The sequence below is a fragment of the Glycine soja genome, chromosome 6 (genome assembly GCF_004193775.1).
Source record: "Glycine soja cultivar W05 chromosome 6, ASM419377v2, whole genome shotgun sequence".
NCBI classification, from domain to species: Eukaryota; Viridiplantae; Streptophyta; class Magnoliopsida; order Fabales; family Fabaceae; genus Glycine; species Glycine soja.
The window spans coordinates 6,543,420-6,563,826 of NC_041007.1; the positions used below are offsets into that span (position 1 = coordinate 6,543,420).

The 20,407-nt window shown below is 33.3% G+C and overlaps 4 protein-coding genes across 5 annotated transcripts; 2 read left to right on the forward strand and 2 right to left on the reverse strand.

Moving 5' to 3' along the window:
* Nucleotides 1-124: 124 nt before the first annotated feature.
* LOC114415141 (VAN3-binding protein-like) lies at nucleotides 125-4,045 on the forward strand. 2 transcript variants are annotated; one of them, XM_028379703.1, is made up of 9 exons: nucleotides 125-284; nucleotides 486-760; nucleotides 1,136-1,189; nucleotides 1,561-1,629; nucleotides 1,746-2,115; nucleotides 2,462-2,626; nucleotides 2,759-2,808; nucleotides 3,530-3,587; nucleotides 3,679-4,045. In XM_028379703.1, coding segments are annotated over exons 1-9 (1,242 nt in total). In that variant the 5' UTR covers nucleotides 125-283; the 3' UTR covers nucleotides 3,879-4,045. The 2 variants fall into 2 exon arrangements, with proteins under 2 accessions (XP_028235504.1, XP_028235503.1); XM_028379702.1 differs by lacking the exon at nucleotides 125-284 and having other exon boundaries at nucleotides 330-760.
* Nucleotides 3,598-17,786, reverse strand: LOC114414206. Its single transcript, XM_028378518.1, has 10 exons — nucleotides 16,339-17,786; nucleotides 10,274-10,599; nucleotides 6,759-6,854; nucleotides 6,523-6,665; nucleotides 6,292-6,388; nucleotides 6,126-6,181; nucleotides 5,319-5,366; nucleotides 4,818-4,925; nucleotides 4,565-4,705; nucleotides 3,598-4,124 (listed from the first exon to the last, which is right to left on the reverse strand). The coding sequence occupies exons 1-10, from the start codon at nucleotides 17,706-17,708 to the stop codon at nucleotides 4,083-4,085; spliced, it is 2,427 nt and encodes an 808-aa protein (XP_028234319.1). The 5' UTR covers nucleotides 17,709-17,786; the 3' UTR covers nucleotides 3,598-4,082.
* LOC114415143 (probable lactoylglutathione lyase, chloroplastic) lies at nucleotides 5,466-7,153 on the reverse strand. The gene is made up of 2 exons (XM_028379706.1): nucleotides 6,759-7,153; nucleotides 5,466-6,665 (listed from the first exon to the last, which is right to left on the reverse strand). Exons 1-2 carry the CDS (start codon nucleotides 6,877-6,879, stop codon nucleotides 6,514-6,516), a joined length of 273 nt encoding a protein of 90 aa, XP_028235507.1. The 5' UTR covers nucleotides 6,880-7,153; the 3' UTR covers nucleotides 5,466-6,513.
* Nucleotides 9,367-10,651, forward strand: LOC114415142 (aquaporin TIP4-1-like). Its single transcript, XM_028379705.1, has 3 exons — nucleotides 9,367-9,544; nucleotides 9,630-9,868; nucleotides 10,185-10,651. The coding sequence occupies exons 1-3, from the start codon at nucleotides 9,418-9,420 to the stop codon at nucleotides 10,557-10,559; spliced, it is 741 nt and encodes a 246-aa protein (XP_028235506.1). The 5' UTR covers nucleotides 9,367-9,417; the 3' UTR covers nucleotides 10,560-10,651.
* Nucleotides 17,787-20,407: the final 2,621 nt, after the last annotated feature.

Consider the following 20,407-nt stretch of genomic DNA (forward strand, 5'->3'; position numbering starts at 1 on the left):
TCAACTCTTTGTGCATGAACCACTGAGAGATGGAAAATCAAAAGCAATAGCTTAAGTTGGAGACAAGAATGAGTGGCCTTTAAATTGGGTCCTTTTGCTTAGCACTAAGAATCTTTTACATTGTTTTCATTTTCCTTAATAAAAAAACTTAGAAACAACGTCAAGTTTTCTTGTTATATATCACTGTTGCTCATTAGTCTTCTCAGCATCTTGCCCTCGCTTCTTCAATTTGATTTTTCACCCTCCTTCTTCTTGAGTGATTGCCACCTAGTAAATCTTTACAAGTGAGTGGTAACATTCTTTGGTTGGTAAAACTTCTTTTCATTTCAAGACAACAATTGAATTGTCTTCTTCAGACACTAAAAGTTATCATATGAATATATAGAAACTTTGACAGAATATGACCAAGAAGACTTCATGCTTCTTGTAGTTCTTATGATTAAGTTTCATTCTGATGAAAGCACCTAACTCGTTTTCAATTTCAGTGAGCCCGAGCGCCTCTAACTCTATATGCTTAGTTCATCAGTTGGAGAACATAGAAGAGAATGCTCCTGCAGATTGGCCTGCATCATCCTGTCCCCCTCCTGATACTCCAACTGAATCTATGGAGTTCCTTGCTAGATCATGGAGTCTTTCAGCCATGGAACTCTCCAAAGCACTGCATAGCACCAACAATTCGATCTCCACTGGTATAGAGATGCCACTTTCATGCCCTTCAGGCCACCAATTTGATACCAAGTGTTCCACCGCTTCAAAAGATGTAAGAACATTGGCTGTGTTTAATTTAAGAGTTATTTATATTAGGCCATTAGCACTTCTTTTAGCTACTTTTTTCTTACTTGGCAATGCAACATGTAAACCGACAATCATGCAAAAGCTATGTTAGTTCTCTTAAAAGATATTCTATTTCTATGCCACACACACACACCTGCACGGGGGAAAAAGAAAAAAGGAGGAGATTCAAAGCCTTCCAAAAAGGGAATTTCAGGGGAAAGAATTTTTCCATAACCTAGATCCCTTTTGTTCTGGTCCTAGGATTCTTCAATATAAAGAAACATCTAATACTGCAGTGTGTGTCTGTCGCTTTTATAAGTTAACATTGGTTCTGAACTTCTGATGAAAGATTTTTGTGCAGTTATCTAACGGGTGTTTCCCTCCATTTTCGCCAAAAGACAGTAATGAAAAGAAGGTACGTTACTGCTACGTGTTAACTTATAATAGTGATAAATATGATCATAATGCGCAAGAAACAATTTGGCCCATTTTTCAGTTTCAATTAAGAATTTGAAGCCTATCATTTGGCCTTAGCTTGCTTTCATGACAAACTTCTTTTTGTTGTGGGCTAAATGAAATTTACTTTTCACAAAAAAATCATCTACTAATCCTTGGGAAATTCAGGCAAGTCAATCATCAAGTGCAGTAGATTTATTTTCCTCTTGCTAATAGCTGTGAACCATGAATTACAAACATTCACAGGCCACAACTACCAAACCTTGTTTTACACAGTGAGTGAATCTTTAGTGTGTATAAATTAATAACACAGTAATCTGTCATGTACAGGATTTACTTTTACTCCATCAAGCACTCAATCCAGAATTCCTTTCCAGTCAAAATTTGCTCAGAAATGGGGTATCTTGCAATCAACCTCATGATTATCTTCATCATTATACTCAAATACCAACTCAATCTGTTACTACTTATTTGTTTCATTTATTTTGTTATTGGTGCAAATTATTGCTCCCCAGCTTTACAGGAGCTTGCTAAGAGGGAGGACAATGGGTAGGTGGTTGAAAGATCAAAAGGAGAGGAAAAAGCACGAAATTAGGACCCATAATGCTCATTTACACGCTGCAGTATCTGTGGCTGGTGTTGCTGCCGCTATTGCATCAGTTGCAGCTTCAATGGCATCGCCTGAAATGCCTTACGCAAACCAAAAGAACCCTCCCCTGGCTTCTGCTGCAATTGCATCTGCAGCGGCTTTAGTAGCCTCTCACTGCATCGAGATTGCAGAAGATATGGGGGCTGAGCATGACCAAATCTTAACAGTAGTCAACTCTGCGATTAATGCAAAAACTAATGGAGATATTATGACTTTAACAGCTGGAGCAGCCACAGGTATCAGAATTTAAAGTTTATTTCTCAATCTTTGACCAAACTGAACTATAAACAGCTTCACTTGGTAGTTGATATAAGTAGGATGAAAGGATTCGAGTAAAAGGCATACACCAAATTAATTTTAATCTTCAGGTGGATTGCTCAATCTGCAGTTTTTACCAATTCATCTTGATCCATAAATCAACGTATGCCCAAATTAAAAACAAATGTAAAGAACAATAAATATACTTAATGAGCAACATAATGGTAAGAAAAGCTGGGCTAAAACATGTAATCTGAGTTCATTTCACATAGATATCGTCTAATACTAACACGAAATATAATGAACTAAATGCTTGGTTGGCAGCCTTGCGAGGAGCGGCTACTCTAAAGGCAAGGCTGCAGAAGGGGCCTGGAGCTACTGCAATTCCTCTAGCTGAGGAAAAGTGTAATGAAAGCAAAGAAGCAAACATCTTGACAGCACTGGACTACGTCTTTAGAGGTGGAGAACTTTTCAAACGTACAAGAAAAGGTATGTTTTTACTAACATGTTTGCAATAATGGCTTCATAGAAATGGAAAAGAGTAAAAGAAAAATGCTAAATGTTTAAAGCAATTTGCATTCCTAACGTCAGTAACCATGCTATTTTAATTGTTAATACCAGGAGATCTTCACTGGAAGCAAGTGTCTTTCAATATAAATTCAAATTTGCAGGTAATTGCTAGAAGACACTTCATATATCCATTAACAAATCATATGCATGAGTTCCAATAATTTTGAAGTTAGTTACGAGGGCATAGGGACAAGAAAATTTGACTAAATTTAAAAAAAAAAATCAATTTTGGATACATTGTCAATGTATTGGAATGAATGCAGTAGCAGCTTTAAAATTAAATTTGAAATAGCATATAGAAACTAGGTATGGCCATCTTACTATAATCTCATCATATCAATCAATTATACATTTGTTTGATATTGAAGCATATGTTAACTATAGTATTCGTAAAATTAAAGGCATCAATCAGTCAATATTTTTCTAATAAAGACTCGTAATTTTTTTCTACATCAAAGTATGAGCTGAGATTCAAGGCATCAATTTAGATACTTGTATTGCATGTTATATGTAAGTTTCTTAATACTATTTAATGAAATACTTTTTGTAAAGATGGCTGCCCAAACAGCCTCTCTCAACTCAATTGGTAAGGCTGGTTTAACTGATCCTCCCCAGATTCCACAATGGTGGGAGCCTCATGAGAATTCAGAACTGGACTTATGGCAATAATGTAATGTATGTAAAACTATTTTTATATACATTGACAGACAATCAACTATTAACTCTGTGAAAATCACTTTATAGATCAGAGAGAATCATAATTATTGGTTGTGCTACTATCTCCATTGCGTAGTTATTTGGACTAATACAAATTGACAACAGGTTGTCATCAAAATGAAAAGCAAGCATATGGCAGGAACATTCACGAAAAAGAAGAAATGTAAGCAAAGTTTCATACACAGCATCTATTTATTTTATTCTTGCCACTCTCTGTCAACAATGTTAAGGTATGGTATGGCCTAAAATGGCAGATATAGTCACCGGAGTTTGCAATGATATCCCAGTTTGGCCCGGAAGGGAGAAGGAAGACATCAATGAAAAGAGGGCATATTTTGGAATAAAAACAAAAGACAGGACAATAGAATTTGAATGTGTAAGTAAAGGAGACAAACAGTTCTGGCTTGAGGGGATCCAGTATATGTTGAATTGCCGTGTCAAAGTAACAATATAAAAAAAAAAGGATTGACATTGGGATTGCTGTATATATGCCTCTTTTTTTTTTTTTCTTTCCTTTTCCCTCACACAGTGATTGGAGGGGTTACTTTATAAAGGAGTAGAGTTGACAGTACCACTGTAAGATTTCACTGACAAAATTGTTGAGACTACCATTTCAGTGGAGATGTAAGGGATCTAGTCATCTAGAACCATGTTATTTTCACTCTAATTCCTTCAGAAAATCAACATTATCAACAAATGCCTGCAAGAAGTAATAAACAAGTCAAGTCAGGTTATAAAACAAATAGAGGCTCATGTGAATTTGAACATTTTAGGAAGGATTTCATTAGTGCATTATGCCATACAAGAAGTATTTCAACTTTCAAGGTAAATAATTAGAGAACTCTAAGTAGACAGGTATGGAAAAAATTGTGGTAACAATATCAGAACATTTGAAGCACAAATCAAACTCTAAATTTCCTCAGGTGTGTCCATTTTGGTGCTGTGCAAAAATCACTAATTTATCCATGTCATTCCTCTCACAATTACACTATCTCATTACGCATTACACATTCCACCCATCAATTCATCAACTAAACGCTTGTGACTTCATTAGTGGATGTAAGACAATTTTTTAGTGACAAAAAAAGTCTTAAAGCACATGATAAAACACATACAAGCAAAAAGATTAAAAGGTAATACCAATTTCCAACCATCAGGGTCCAGGCAAGCTACAATCTTGGTGTTGATACCTGGCAAGGGCCCAGGTTCACGGATAATCTTCCTTCCACATAATTTGATTGCTTCTGCAGTCTTATAGACATCATTTGTGCCTATGGCAATCTTTTCAAACACAAAATGAATTGCATTCTTACAATGACATGCAGAAAACATTCACGGAGGCCATACAAAAATAAAAAAATTACTCTTGAAAATAGAGAAGAATAGAATCTACCTGTGCATAACCATTTCCTTTGTCATAATTAGTGACGCCATAGTTATATGTCAGTTCTAGAACACTATTCATGTATTCAGGACCATAGCCCATAAAAGCTACTGTGTACTGGAAAACAATCACAACCATTGATCAGCAACGTCTATAGGTGGACATGGAAAGGAAAGCATAGCAGAGAATTATCACGAAAAGCATTTCACAAAATCCAAATAAAGAATTAGCACAAAATATTCACCAGGTACTAAATTTCTAAAACTCGATTATCACTTGAACGGAAATCATTAATACCTAGCCTTCAAAAATAGCAAACAGATTTCAACAGGGACAGACCTATGTCATGTTCATGATTTAGGTAGGCTAATAAGATGGAAAGCACAACTATATAGTCAGCACATCACACTGTAAGCTTTCTTATGTAGACATTATAAACATAAATCTAAACAGTTATGTTAGGAACACAAATAACCATGCAACTGATAAATAACTGCAAGTAGAAGTTACCTTCTGCTCAGGGTTGTCCCTCTTGCGGAGAAGTTTCATTCCAGCAGCCTTTGAAATCAAACAAACACAAGGAAAAACATTAAGCTACTAGTGATGAAGGAACCTTCACGATAAGCGGATAGGATCATTAAAAACTACTCACTTTTCATAGAAGGCTATGACACGATCAATATCACCTACTCGAAGCATCACTTGGCATAGGGGTTCAGATGTAGGTCTTCTCTCCAAAAGTTCAAACTTATAGCCATCAGGATCTTCAATGAGTGCAATTACTGCACTGCCATCTTTAACAGGCCCTGGTTCCCTTGTAATTAACCTTCCCTCCTTTTTCCTTTATTAGATATATTCTCTTGTAAATCTACGAAGTTGCAGTACAAAACCATAATAATCTTAATTGTCTCAGAAAAATCATACAGCATATAGATGAACACTGAACACCAAGAAATGGAGATTTTGTGCTAAAAGTCGCTCTTAACTGCCATTTAGTTGTTAAATTCCTAATTTCATATAGGAATTTTTTTCTGTGACCATAAAAAAAGAATTTTAACAACTCACCTTAACTAACGACTTCATTAATTCAAGATAAATGCTTGACAGTCATTCAACAAGTGCAACCAAAAAATACAAGTTTTTTTTGGTATTTAAAAATTTAAAATAACAGTTGCATATACATATTGAAGTAAAACAAAACCCAGAATGCATTAATGAAAATCAAACAGTTTCTGTCCTTTGCATTGCATATATGTAGTTCCAGTTGTACACAATAATGAATTATTATGTTTTAAAAAAATGGCTTAAATCTTCAACTGCAACACCAAAATGACCAAAGCCACTTCCAATATCATAGTTATCCACTCCATAATCTGCAATCTCCATGAAATAGCAAGTATGATGAGAAGGCATTTTGTGATAAGTTGAAAGCATACGCATACCGATTATGCAGAAAGGAGTGGCATTCAAGTCTGAAACTCACTGTAAGTAAGTTCAACTGTAAAATTGGACTCTTCAGGCCCATATCCAAGAAAAGCATTAGAATATCTGTCTTCTGGTATATCACGTTTTCTCAATAGCTTCATGCCAAGGCATTCAGTGTAGAACCAGCACCCCAACAATGTCATCAAATTGCATACAACATCACCGAATCGAATTTCACACACATTTATACTAAAGCATCAATGAAGCATCATTTCCAAAATTAAAGTACAGCATACTTTATAGTCTTCTCCAAGTCTCCAACACGGTACACAACATGGAGAAACCTTCTGTTGTCATTTTTGACCCAGTCAAACAAATTCTTCTCTGGTTGGGCTATTTTTTCTGCACCAAATAACTGAGCTTGTGGGAGAGCTGAATAACCAAATGGAGAAGCAGAGAACCAAGTTATAATTATGCTATTTCAGGCTTTCTGAGTAAAATGGAGAAGAAAGGTGCATAGATTACCAATGCCACCAGTGGAGACAAGGTGAAAGAGAGCAAGTCTTCTTGATGAAGCACATGATGATGATAAAGTGGTACATGGTCTCAGCATTGAAGCAGCTGGTAACATTAAGGATGATGCCATAGCTAATCAAATAATGTTGTTCCTTAATTTTCTCAGTAAGTCAGTGTACACTTTCACACTCCACCCAACATCCGTGTCTCTCCTATGTGAGTTGTAATATGGTGTACTATTTTCTTATTGGCTATTGCTATATCCAATAATCCAAATTCATGCTGCATGTGTGGGTATGTAAGGGACACAATTTACAGACTTTCATGGGATTTGGCTTATTATCCCGTGCTTAAACTTAAACCCAGAATATATATATATAGGATTATAGGATGAGAAGAGAGTGTAAACACCCTTCATTTTTTGAACACGGAATTTTTGAGTTAAAATTAAATTTCAGCTACAAGATTTTAATGTTTAGCTGGATGAACATGTCATTTGTCAATAGCCACCACGTATTCAAATCCCAATCACTTCAATTATTTATGGTAATACCGTAATATTCTTATACCGCAATTTAAAGAGTGTTAGCTAAGTAAATAGTAGGTTTATTGTCTCTAAATTAATTTATATGGTGACTAAATAACTTTGGTTTCTAAATCAGTTTCTAATTAATAAATTTGTAGTAATGAAGAAGCTTAGCCCGCCATAATGGTTGAACCTTTTTGTTGGGAGAAATAAAATTTATTTCAATAATTTATACGTCAGTTTTATGATTTTTGATTTTTGGCTATAGGATCTTGTTTTTAGAAAAAAAGAATATAGTAAAAAAGAAGCTTAGCCCGCCGAGATGATTGACTTATAAGGTTTTGCTTTTAAGTTAGCCATATTTTATTTAATTAGTTTACATGAAAGTTAAAAAAAAAAATGTATCGTAATTGAGATTTTTTAAATACCAAATATGTACATGATATCTCAATAATGTGCTGTACGTAGTAGGTAGTTTACGTGTCTGCTGCTTTTCCTTTATTATTTTGGCTCAAAGTGGAGGGGGGAAAGTAATATCGCAATAATGTGCAGTACGCAGTTTATGTGTCAGTGCTGCTTTTTCTTTATTATTTTTGGCTCAAAGTCCAAGAGGAAAAAGTAGAATCTCTGCTTGTCCACATATATCATTACTAGCACCAAATGTAACTTCAACCTTTTAATTTATATGGAGTAATTATGATCAATACTGTAATTTATAAGGACCGGTCCTGTATCTGAAATTAAATTTGCCTATAATTCCGTTGACCTTAGTGTCATGCTCTGGCGTCGGAGAAATTCTTACAAATTAGTATTAGGAAAGGATTATTCTCTTTTAAAGAAAAACTCGTCCATAAAAAATTGAGGTGGGTACAGTGACCATGTAGTGACAGATCAGAAGAGAAAGTAGTGGCATGGCACCATCGTCATCATGCATGTGAAAATACTAATTACTAAATTAAAGTCAATAGTTTTTGTTTTTATTTATCTATTTATTTTAATGTTGAACTAAAGCAGAGAGTTGATGGCCCTCTGGCTAAGTTCTAGCCCTAATTCTCTCCCTCACACAGTCAGAATTGAGAATTGATAATATTAATATGAATTTAGTTTAAAAATAAAGAAATTATAAAATAATAATAATAATAATAATTTGTTTAGATAGGGGCTATACTGACTGGTGACTAGTGAGGCTGAAACCATTTTTCTCCCCTGGCGGGGATGGTGTAAACTGTAAAATATGAAATATATTAAATTAATTGTATATTTTAAATGTAATATAAATATACTATTATAAAATATATACATCTTTGAGCTATCAAATAAATCATCACATTTTTATATACTTTAAATAGATGTATACACCCATTAGAGTGGTCAAAGTCTTTATCAATATTTTTTTGACAAAATTTATTATTCGTCTTCTTTTTAAGGTACTTTATTCATTTTTTTTATATAGAATAATTGAGCCAGATCGATATGTAACGGCATATCTTGAACTTGAATATAAATCACCTTTAAGCTAAAACATGAGACACTTTTAAAATAAGAAATCCTATTTAATGTTTTCAAATTTAGTGATTATTAGAAAAGAGAAAGAAAGAGATATTCTAACAATCAATGTCTAGTAAATGCATTGCTAAATGTAATAAGCATATATATAGTATATATTTTTTATCTGTTAAAAAAATAAAAGCATGAAATATTTTGAAATTATTATAACTTAAGTAGTTGGCTTGAATTGGACATGCAATTATGTTAATTAAATATTTAGAAAAACACTTTATTGTCCATAGGGAGTCGTCCCCCATAAAGAATAATGAAACTTACACAAATTTATAAATTTCAATAGTTAAAGAATATGTTTAAAAAAGTGTGTAAGAAGGTTATGATATTAACACTAGTCTGTGTTTGATAATAATAATTGATATTAGTCAAGTGAGGAGGACAGCATGTGCAGTACTAGCAAGCATGCAATGCATTCAGATGACTGGCACATGAGAGGTTGGACAAAATTATTAATATCCTTTTTGTTAGAGCATAATAAAGCTATTAGTCAACGATTGGATTTCTAAGCTGTGAAAGGTAATTATTAATTTGCATATAAATTGGCAGGATATGGGAAGCAAGTAATTGAGCAGAGTAGCCATGGCCAGAATCGCACTTGGAAGCACCCGAGAGGCCACTCAGCCAGACTGCATTCAGGCCCTCATCGTTGAATTCATAGCCACCTTCCTCTTTGTCTTTGTTGGCGTTGCTTCTTCCATGGTCGTTGGTATCTATCTTTAACACTTTTTTTTGTTTTCAAAAACTCTTGTTTAACTCCTAGTATAACTTGCTTTTGGTCTCCTTAATATTAGACAAGCTTGGTGGGGATGCACTAGTGGGATTGTTTGCTGTGGCCGTGGCACATGCACTTGTGGTGGCTGTAATGATCTCCGCCGCCCACATTTCTGGTGGCCACCTCAACCCCGCCGTCACCCTTGGCCTCCTTGCCGGTGGTCACATCACCATCTTTCGTTCCCTGCTCTATTGGATTGATCAATTAGTAGCAGCTGCAGCTGCTTCTTATCTCCTTTACTACCTCTCTGGAGGACAGGTAAAAATCTCATTTTTATTAATTATTTTAAATAACAAAATCTATAATATTTTTCAAATCAAATTTACCCTTAAGCAGCTCCTGGTCAGGACTTCCATCTCTAGGTTCTTGTATATGAAAGAATATCTGGTGAGAAATATTGTCCCTTAAATCAATCTTAATAATTTGAGAATTTAACCTCTAAATTTCTATTGTGAATTACTTTAATTTGCCAGATCAAATGCATCTAATGAAATGATTTAGGACATTTTAAGTAAATTCATGCACTTATGTTGTAAATTAGCATATGTATCAATGTGTATTATTTGTTTTGCAGGCAACTCCAGTTCATACGCTGGCCAGTGGTGTGGGATATGGTCAAGGAGTAGTTTGGGAGATTGTGTTGACGTTTTCTTTGTTATTCACTGTGTATGCGACCATGGTGGATCCCAAGAAGGGAGCACTTGCTGGGCTTGGGCCCACACTGGTTGGGTTTGTAGTGGGGGCCAACATCCTCGCTGGTGGGGCTTACTCCGCTGCTTCTATGAACCCCGCAAGATCTTTTGGGCCTGCTTTGGTTACTGGCAACTGGACTGATCATTGGGTTTACTGGGTTGGGCCTCTCATTGGTGGTGGCCTTGCTGGTTTCATCTATGAGACTTTCTTCATTGACCGATCTCATGTTCCACTTCCTCGTGATGAAGAAAGCTAAACAATATGATTGGCAACTTGCACTTTCTTCATTGGCCTTGCTGTATTTTCCTACTTAAGTTAATAAAATAACAATATTTCTTTTGTGTGTTGTGCATGTTTGAAAAGGTTTATTTATATATAACCATTGTTAATAATCTTTCTTTTTAAAATTTCTTCTTAAGATAGGATCACCCATTTAGTTCAGAATTGATATTTCTATCTAAACTTTTATAGATAGGAATGATTGAATCTTATATCATGTTTGGATAAATTTCTCTATTAGTATCTATAAGATAAAAAAAAAGAAATAAACCTATATATAAGTTAAAATTAGCTTATTATAAATTAAAATAAACTTTTTTAAAAATTAATATAAGAGATTTTCTACAAGTTAATTTAGGGGGGGTGTTGTTTGATAGTCAAATGTAGTCAACTAATTAACTTGTCTATAATTATTTCACACACAAGTAAGAAATGCTTCATCTACATCATACACACAAGGATGGGCCTAATTATTTTCTTTAATATGTTTTGTCGTTTTATATGTCAGAGAAACATGTTTAATTATTCAATATGGACTTTGTGATCTGATGTTTACCTAATTAAACACGACAAGATATAAACACACAGTTGTACGTTAGGCTTGTTATTCTTGTACTATACTATATGTCTAACCAAAATTAATTTATTAGCACTAATTTTTTTTTTTTTTTGAAAAAAATTTGTTAGTATGAATATTATGCGTTAATATTAACATTATTATACATTAAAAGTGTGTATAATTTTCTTACTACCAGCAAATATTGTAATTGAATCATAAAATACATGTACAGACTAACAGACGTATAGATTTAGTTCTTCAAGCTTTTTGAAAAATTATAATTTTGTAGTTTTAAAATAATTTAATCATGCATTAAATTAGTTTGAAACCATTAAGTAATATAATTAATTCTTAAATGCGGCGGAGCTAATAATCGTTGATTATTCAGGCTCATGGGAAACTTTGCTCTCACTCTTGTCAATATCGTGTTATTTATGTCCCTTTCTACTATTGGAAACGCTGAGAAGATGGGGTATATGTTTACTATCCAAAACCAGAGAGTCCAATAAGAATGTTGAATTCAATATTTTCTCTTCCAAGTTTGAAAAAGAATGTTACTATCTCTTTCCAAGGGCAGGTTTTGAAAACCCAACTCCTTGCCAAATTTAGAGCGGAATGCACTCCCATGGTCTCCACATAATGGGGTAGAAACTAGGTACGTAGGGATAAATTTGGATAAATTTATTTATAAATAAATTTACTGCTGATGGATTCTTATTCTTGTTTTTGTTATTAGCTTCAAAATATGAACCAGATGATCGAGTAATCCTGGTTGAATTTGAAACACTTTGTTTATTGGGGATCTGAATGTTAGGTGACTAATCTCCATTTTTGTTTGGGTTTGGGGATATCATTACTTCTACCTCCTTTGTTTGGCAACATACTTCATCTCTTGCATTCTTTTGCCATTAAGTTCTGGTTATGAGTCAAGCTCATTTGTTGGTTTCATGATTTCATCTAGTTTTGTTACGAGCCATGTGATGAACAAAACAAAAATCCATCAGTTTGAGAGAATGGCTAAGATTTATGTTTTATTTTAATTTTATGTAATTATATGCATTATATGAAACTAATTCATTGACTCTACACTTGACTTCTGATTAACTTTTACATGTAGTTTTACCTAACCCAGAAGCATAATTTTTCCATAGTTGTCAGTGTTACAAGCTTTGGCTTCTTTATAACTTTAGTATCTCAGACCAGAGATGATTGTTTTGGATGTTGCATGAATTTTTCTGAGTTTTGATCAAGCTCTATACATATTGCATCTACACTTTCTAAAATGGAGCTCTATACATATTGCATCTACACTTCTTTATAACTTTATTGCGGTGTGATTGTGTCTACTATTGCATCTACACTTTCTAAAATGGAGCTTTATACATATATTCATTGTGTGCAACAATGAAGAGATCGATGTGAGTCATCCAGACTTTTCAATGCGGCAAAACTCAATGGTTATATTCCTCCAAATAAAGAGATCTTAGCACTTTTCTCTTGAAGTTCCCTTTAAAATAGAATCATTCCTTTTAATTTCAATAGTAGATTTATCTCCTTAAAGCTTAAGCTATTAGGTGGAGACCATGAATGATTTTAGGAGAGAATATATAGCTGAAATTTGGTTGGAGAAAATGTTTTTATTTGATTAGCCTTGTTGTTTCTCCTAGTGTTTTTATTTAATAGGTATAGGTTATGCTGACAAAATACCAAACATCTGGACATAAGTTGTTGAAGAAACCCGTGGATATGTGGCTTTAAATGTAAATCTTCATTTTATTTGAACATTGTAGGTAGTGAAACTGTGGCAAGGGAAAAGATATAATGGAATAAGTTATAGGAGACAGGAAGACCAGCAAGGACCATTAGGTTATCAATCCCTTTACATGATGCTCAAGAATTTTTGCCTCTACCAACTTCATTATGCTTTTCTAGGATTAGGATAGGAGATTTTGAGCAACCAAACACTCGTGTTATACATATGACTACCTGTAATAATTTTATTTCGATAAAAAATTTAGGTGTAAGCTGCCATATAATTATGCATAATGATTTCAGTTGTATGACATAATTTTTTATAGTATATTAATTTCATTGCAAAATTTTGATCAAGATAGTATAATTTCATTGCTGAATTAAGTCTCATATGAGACAATTAAGTATAATTATATTTGCACATATAACTACTGTCATTATTGAACAAAAAGCACAAAAAAAAATTTAATAATTCTACATCGATTGATGACAAAAACGATATAGAAAGTACTTCATTCAACATCGGTTATTAACAAAAATCAATGTAAAATGGTACAGACTTCTATGACGGTTGAGGCCACAAACAATGTAGAAAATACACCATTTAACATTGGTTATTAGCCAAAATCTATGTAGAATGGTTTAATATCTACTACGGTTCCCACACACATGATGTAGAAAAATTGTCATTCTACATCAGTTATTAGAACAACTGATGTAGAATGATTTATGATACTATTATGATTTTGACAACGTGCGATGTAGAAAGTATAACATTCTACATCGGTTATAGGCACAATCGATATAAAATGGTTTAGAAATATTAACTTTCTATGACAATTCGACGCTAATAACCGATGTAGAATGTTCACTATTCTACGACAAGTTTTATAAGACATCCGTCTTCAAACGTGAGGTATTCTACATCGATCAAATAATCGTCGTTGTAAGACGTATGACTTTCAACATCACCTGCTATGATGATGCGTCATAACCAATATAAAATGGTAAAAAGAACCAATGTAAAAATGTTATTTTCTAGTAGTGTTAGATACAACAGCAAGATATCAATAGTATTAAGTTATTAACTTCAACAACTCCTTGGGACCGATTGGGTTCGACAAGGGCATCTTTATGAACTAGCAAAAGGAAGCATTAACTATCAAGACCCAAATTGCTAACTACCAAACACAGAAGTCTGAAGCAAATTGCCAATACTTCTAATATACGCATGAAAGAAAAAAGAGCATGTGCTGCTGTCTCCACCTCATCTTTAACATATTGTGTGTTTTAATTGGCCACGAGTTGAAATTTCTGTAATTAATTTTTTAAATTAATAAATAGTTGTTTTTTTGGTAAATACCATGATTTTTTATATATCAAAAAATCAAATACACTAGTTTTTAAAATTATAAATAATAGTTTTTCCGATAAACTAACTATGATTTTCTATCACCAAACCAAACTTAACACATTCATTTGGTCAATTGTTATTCCTCTAGTGCACTGGCCGATATGCATATAAAGAGCAATTGGGGCAATTTGCTTCTACAAGCTATTTTTTTTACTTGAATTAATTTAATAAAAATCTATTTTTCTCCCATAAAAAAGTATTATCCTCAGAATTTTTTTTTGAATGAATGTAAAAAATTATAACAATGAGATTATAATTTGTAGAAGCTTAATTTTTTTTCTAAGAAATTGTGTATTTTTTAAAATCTTATAATATTTTTCTTTTTGTAAAAATATTATTGATAATTTTTTTTTTACCTTCACTACAGAAAATTTATGGATTCATCCCTGCTCTTGTGTGAAGAATTTTCATGAATCGGTAGAATATCATGAGAAGCTCTTTCAACTAATAACGGCATATTTGATTAATAGTTCAAGAAATATTTTTTGGTTTCGAACATATGTTTAGTGAATAAATTCAGTTTCGTAACATGTTTAATTAATCTCAAAAGCATATATATTTATGCATTAAAATTTTGCCTTTTAACTTAATTTTATAGAAATAAGACTTGAATTTTACAAACACAATTTACAAATTTTAATATAACCAAAATTTAAGTTTACAAATTTTAATCAAAACATCCACAAAGTAATATCAACCCAAGAGTTTGATGAACATATATGGTGTTGGTTTACGTAAGCAATTATGATATTTTATAGATAGGTCACTGCCTAGAAAATTTGGGTGAAAAATGAAAAGAAAGAGAAAATAAATGTATAAATATATAACTATAATAATTATCAGAGACAAATCCACTTATAATATAGTGTGGGGAAATTAACCCCACAAACATTTAACTTTTCTTGATATAATTATATTATAATTACAAATTTACTTTCACAATTTGAAATATACTATAAACTAAAATAGTACCAATTCATATTATAAAAGTATAAAATAGTACTTACTGAATGCGACTGATTATTTTACCGTACTCTCTCATGTGTCATAATCACTTTAACACTATTCACCTTCCTTGGGTATACCCGTACTCTCTCACAGTCATCATGCAGTCATGCACCATTCACCTTAACTTACTTGTCTTTGCGTTGTTCGTTACATAAGTCAAGATTGCTGTCACGAAGTGGTCCATTAATGCCAATGGTCTGCACTCTGCAGCTACTTGTTGCATTCCTCAATAGCTAGCTACTTCACCACCGAAGAGCGTTGGTATATACGTAATTGATCATAAATCATCCTTGTACAGAAAAAAAACAGATGCTACTCTACGTGTTCATGATCACATGGTTTTCAATTGCAATTGCCATTTTATCATCACAATGCTTATTGACATCAGAAAATATTGCAGAAAAATGTGACCAATGCAGTAGAACCTTTATATATGTTGTGGTAGCAATAGCAGATATATAGATACGGTAATTTAAAACCTTGCACATACACATATATCAACTCATTACTCATCGCGATTACCAGAAAAAAAAATACTAACTCATTCATTTTATTTATTTATTTAATAGTAAATTTCAATTCATCGATCCTAAACCAGTGACGCATTCTATGCGTACCAATCTACTGTTTTATTACAAGACAAGGTTATTAAGCTATTTAAAGTAAATAGTAGCAGCTAGCCAGTGAACTAGCTAAAAATTTCCGTATATACTCCTATAGCTAAGTATAATAAAGAGCTAGAAGATATTACAAGAAAAATGAGACATGCTTGCTTCTGGTTATCCTTCTACTCCTTGAACTAGCGTAGGGGAAGACATACTAATTAATGACGATCAAGGTTTTTAAAAAAAACCATCGCGGTCACGGTTTCCTTGCCTTCCTTGATATTGCGAATAATTAACGTGATCACAATTGTGGTCCAGACACTCTAAAAAGCTTGATGTTGCGGCCGAAAACACAGTCGCGCCCGAAATGTTGTTTAAAACCTTGATGATGATTATTAACTAGTTACAATATTCCTACTGAAAATAGCTACCTTGAAGCTTCTTCTCGACCCAGGAAGGAGACAAAACCGGGCTCATGTCGTAGTCCCTAATCTTAACCCTAGTGGCAGCTTCACACTGGTCACTATACTGACTATAGTCCATGCACATCTTTTCATCGGGCAAAACCTTAATCCTCCATACCTTAAATGTCTGGTCCAAACTAGCACTATACACCAAGAACCCCATTACAACCTTTTCCATCTCAAGGCACGCAGCCAAGCATCTCACTGGCCCTCTATGCCCATCCAAAACCGTCAAACACTCGTGGTAGCAACTCCCTTCCTCTCTCCTCCAAACCCTAATTGTGGTATCCTCTGACCCACTGAATAACATGTTCCCAACCGTTGCTAAACAAAGAACCGCAAAACGGTGACCCTGCAAGAACCCTCCGTGGTTAAACCTATAACACAATCTCTCCTTCTCCCAAAAATTTATCATCCCATCCGAGGAACCTGAATAGAGGAAACAGTGGTTGAACGAGCAACTCAATGCAAGAGCGTTAACGGGTGAAGGTTGGAACTTGAGAGTCATGGTGAGAGTGTGCGAGTCTTCAGTGTAAACCCTTCTCCATATCTTCACCGACCCGTCAGAGGAACCGGTGAAAAGACAACCATCGTCTTGGTTCACCAATATGGCGTTGACGTTATCCTCGTGTGCCACGAACGAGTCAACGCATTTTCTGTCGGAGACACGCCACGCCTTCACTGTTCTGTCGTGGGAGCCAGTGTACAAGAGACCCTCGGAGTGGTAATAAGCCATGCAAGAAACAGAATCTTTGTGCTTTGGCGTGTTTTTCCCTCTCGAAGGGAACATAAGAATAGAGGTTTTTCTAGGGAGTGTACCTACTTTCTTGGACTTGAAGCTATCTGAAACGGTGAAGGTCCATATTCTGATTTTGTGATCCTTGTGCGTTGAGAAAAGCATGTTGCTGTAAGCCAAAATGGCTCTCACCTCACCAGAGCTTGCTTTGAGGTACCCTCTGTCCATGCAATCTGGCTGCTTCCACACGCGGATTCTACTGCTGTTGGAGCCGGTGAAGACCAAGCCCTTTGTAGAAGCTGCGATTGCGTAGATGTTACCTTCGTGGCGGTGGAGAGAAGCAATGCAGTGGTAAAGAAGAGAAGGTGAAGGGGTTGGGAGAGGGGAAAGTGTCCATGGTGAATCTGGCATCATCATAGGGAACATGCCATCGGAAGTAGTTGAAGGTCTTGGAGGACTAAACTGAACGTCTTGTTCGTTTATCTCTCTGTGGGTTTGGACGCGAAGGTGAACGGGGGATTGTGGCGGTTCTGGTTTTTCGGTGTCCATTAGGCTGAGGAGGGTTCTCTTGCCATAGAAATGATCCATGACATGGTGATGGAAGAAGAATAGGTTCTTGGAAAAATTAAAGAAAGTAAACTACTATAGTAGATAGTATGGTAAATTGGAAGTATACAATTATCCTTCACCGTTGGGATATAAACAACCATAATAAGGGTTTCGACGATGGGTGGCGCGTATTTATTAAGGTATAAATGTTTCTCAACTGCTCTCTTATTGTTGTTCTCGAATCTGCATGGTTGGACCCAAGTGACGCATCGCCCATCTTTGGTTTAGTTTTTCTTTTTTTCTTTTCCATGTTAATATAATGCTGTGCATTCCATGCAACATAACCCAATCACATAAATAAATTTAATATCATATTTTAATTTAAAATCTTAAAACTATGATTTGTGAATTTTTCCTTATTTATATGTGTTTAATTTTCTATTTTTTTCTAATGAGATACTTCACCTCACAATAGTCAAAGTTTCAAAGAAGAACCTTTTAATAAATTGATTTTCCAAATTTTAGTATGCATGTATGTTATATTATATATTGTAGGCTATATTTAATTAGTTTTAAAATGTTTTTTTTTTCATTCATGAATATAAAAGTATAATTTAATTATAATGTAATCACATATGTTTTATACTGCAAACTGGTTTTTGATTGTTAAAAAAAACTGATTATAGATTGTTACCTCATTCAAAGTGGTACAACTTCTGTGGCAATTATTGTAAAATTCATATGTAAAGTGTTATCTAATTAGTTTATATTGTAAAAATATTTATATTGATAGTATATCAATATCAAATTAAAAAATGTCACAAAAAATCTCAAGAAATTATTATTTTTTTCATTATTTCTTACTAGGTGTTTAAGGACAAATCTTGCAATTCCTAAGGTGTTTTTGTTAATATGGATGAATTATCGATGTGAAATTAATTCTAATATAAGTTAGAGAATAATATTAACACCTATGGAACAGTAACTGTAGTCCTATGTTTAGTTACACTTTACTTTCCTAATTATAGTCAACATGCAATTTTGCTTCTTAACGTACGTACAATTTTTATTTGAATTTGGTCCTTATTTTTTTTTTAAATAATACAGTTAAGTCCTTCAAATTGTTTTAATTAATTGCTATGATGAAATCATCCTATCAGTAACTATCCTTATAACTTTGTTTTACTCAAAACTTAGCTCTATATATTTTTAATGAGTCTTAATAACCAGTATCATTAAGAAATTGATTAAGAAATGAAAAGAAAATAATATTTATCATATAAATTATGAGAGTCTAAAAAAAATCATAAATAATATAATTTTAAGTATTTCAATTAAAAAATTTCTGTTTTAAATTTAAAAAAATACTGTTAACATTGGTGATTTTTAATTTGATGCCTTCATTGGACATCCACGTATTTGTCGTTTGGCCTAGATAATGAGGGACAAACGTGGAGGACAATTTAAGGTAGAAGTATCAATTGGGTAGTTCTGATCATTATCATCAAGCTGACCAACTACGAGAGGAACTTTCTGATTTCTATTATTAGTATGGCTGGTAGAATTTTAATGTTCAGTATTGAATTTCGTAGATTTATTGGTTACCCGACACGTAACTTCTTAGCACTTGTCCATGTTGAAATGATTGTTGTAACTTTAATATTACCTTGTGAAGTTATTAGGAGTGTAAATGTCACCGCCAAATTTGCGAACTCTGCATGGATTAGCATCAGATGTGTTTAATTTTTTTTTATCTGGAATTAATCAGATATGTTTAATTAACTTATAAGTAACGCTATTCTTATAACATTTTCTTTTACATTTTTAAAAATATTTGTTTATCATACGGCTTTTCTCGTATTTTTTTTCTGTTTTCTTTTCTTAGTTATAAACATTTTTTTTAGATAAGTATTCGTTATAAACATTGTTTATAAAAGGGTATCGTGTAGAGTTATACTTATACCTATTACATTGTTCAAATTAACATTTTTCTAACATTATACAGTCGTGTGAAAAAGGAAAAGGAACTGTGGTGCAGCTGCGAGTGAAATACGGTAAGAAAAGAGGTTACAGGATAAGCTCTGTCACTAAATCCTTGTCAGAGTTGGGTGGTTCAGTTGCAACTGTGGTTATAGCGTCCTACGGTAGCACTGTGGCAGTTCACAGCATTTAATGCGGTGGATGGTAGTGTACATCAAACAATTTAAATTTCATAATAATAAAAAAGGGAAATACCACGAGGCCAATTGCACTTGGGAACGTTCGTTCGTATGTAATGGAATTTGAAGCGAATTTATCATTATTCTTTTCTACTTAAATTTTTGATAAAATAATGATTTCAATTTGAATTTAATTTGATTAAAATTTACTAATATATGAAATAAAAAAAGCATCAATTCAGTTTATTAACATTTTATCGTTACCTAATTTTTTTTTATTAACATCATATATTAAAATTAAAAATATATAAATTAAGATTAAGGTATATATTTTAACATAAATTATATTAATAAAATATAATGTTGTATTACATAAATATTATTTATCAAATTAAAATTATATGGAATATAATTCAAACCCGTAGGTAAATCACATAAAGTCTAATTAATAAGAACTTAACCTCATAAAAGTTAATTTATGCTTAGAATGTTAATGGGGTATAAGATACTTACCCTTATTTTAGTTGAATTGCAATAGAGTAACGATAAATGTCTACCTTAAAATGGGTGAGTTAAGGG

Coding starts and splice junctions, on each gene's coding strand:
- LOC114415141 (XM_028379702.1), top strand. CDS start 455: ATGAAAGCACCTAACTCGTTTTCAATTTCAGTGAGCCCGAGCGCCTCT. Junction 1,190..1,560: donor AAGACAGTAATGAAAAGAAG/GTACGTTACTGC, acceptor TGTCATGTACAG/GATTTACTTTTACTCCATCA. Junction 2,809..3,529: donor ATATAAATTCAAATTTGCAG/GTAATTGCTAGA, acceptor AATTGACAACAG/GTTGTCATCAAAATGAAAAG.
- LOC114415143 (XM_028379706.1), bottom strand. CDS start 6,879: ATGGCATCATCCTTAATGTTACCAGCTGCTTCAATGCTGAGACCATGT. Junction 6,666..6,758: donor TGTCTCCACTGGTGGCATTG/GTAATCTATGCA, acceptor TTGGTTATTCAG/CTCTCCCACAAGCTCAGTTA.
- LOC114415142 (XM_028379705.1), top strand. CDS start 9,418: ATGGCCAGAATCGCACTTGGAAGCACCCGAGAGGCCACTCAGCCAGAC. Junction 9,545..9,629: donor TGCTTCTTCCATGGTCGTTG/GTATCTATCTTT, acceptor CCTTAATATTAG/ACAAGCTTGGTGGGGATGCA. Junction 9,869..10,184: donor ACTACCTCTCTGGAGGACAG/GTAAAAATCTCA, acceptor TTTGTTTTGCAG/GCAACTCCAGTTCATACGCT.
- LOC114414206 (XM_028378518.1), bottom strand. CDS start 17,708: ATGGATCATTTCTATGGCAAGAGAACCCTCCTCAGCCTAATGGACACC. Junction 6,855..10,273: donor CCACCATGGTCGCATACACA/GTGAATAACAAA, acceptor TAATGTTACCAG/CTGCTTCAATGCTGAGACCA. Junction 6,666..6,758: donor TGTCTCCACTGGTGGCATTG/GTAATCTATGCA, acceptor TTGGTTATTCAG/CTCTCCCACAAGCTCAGTTA.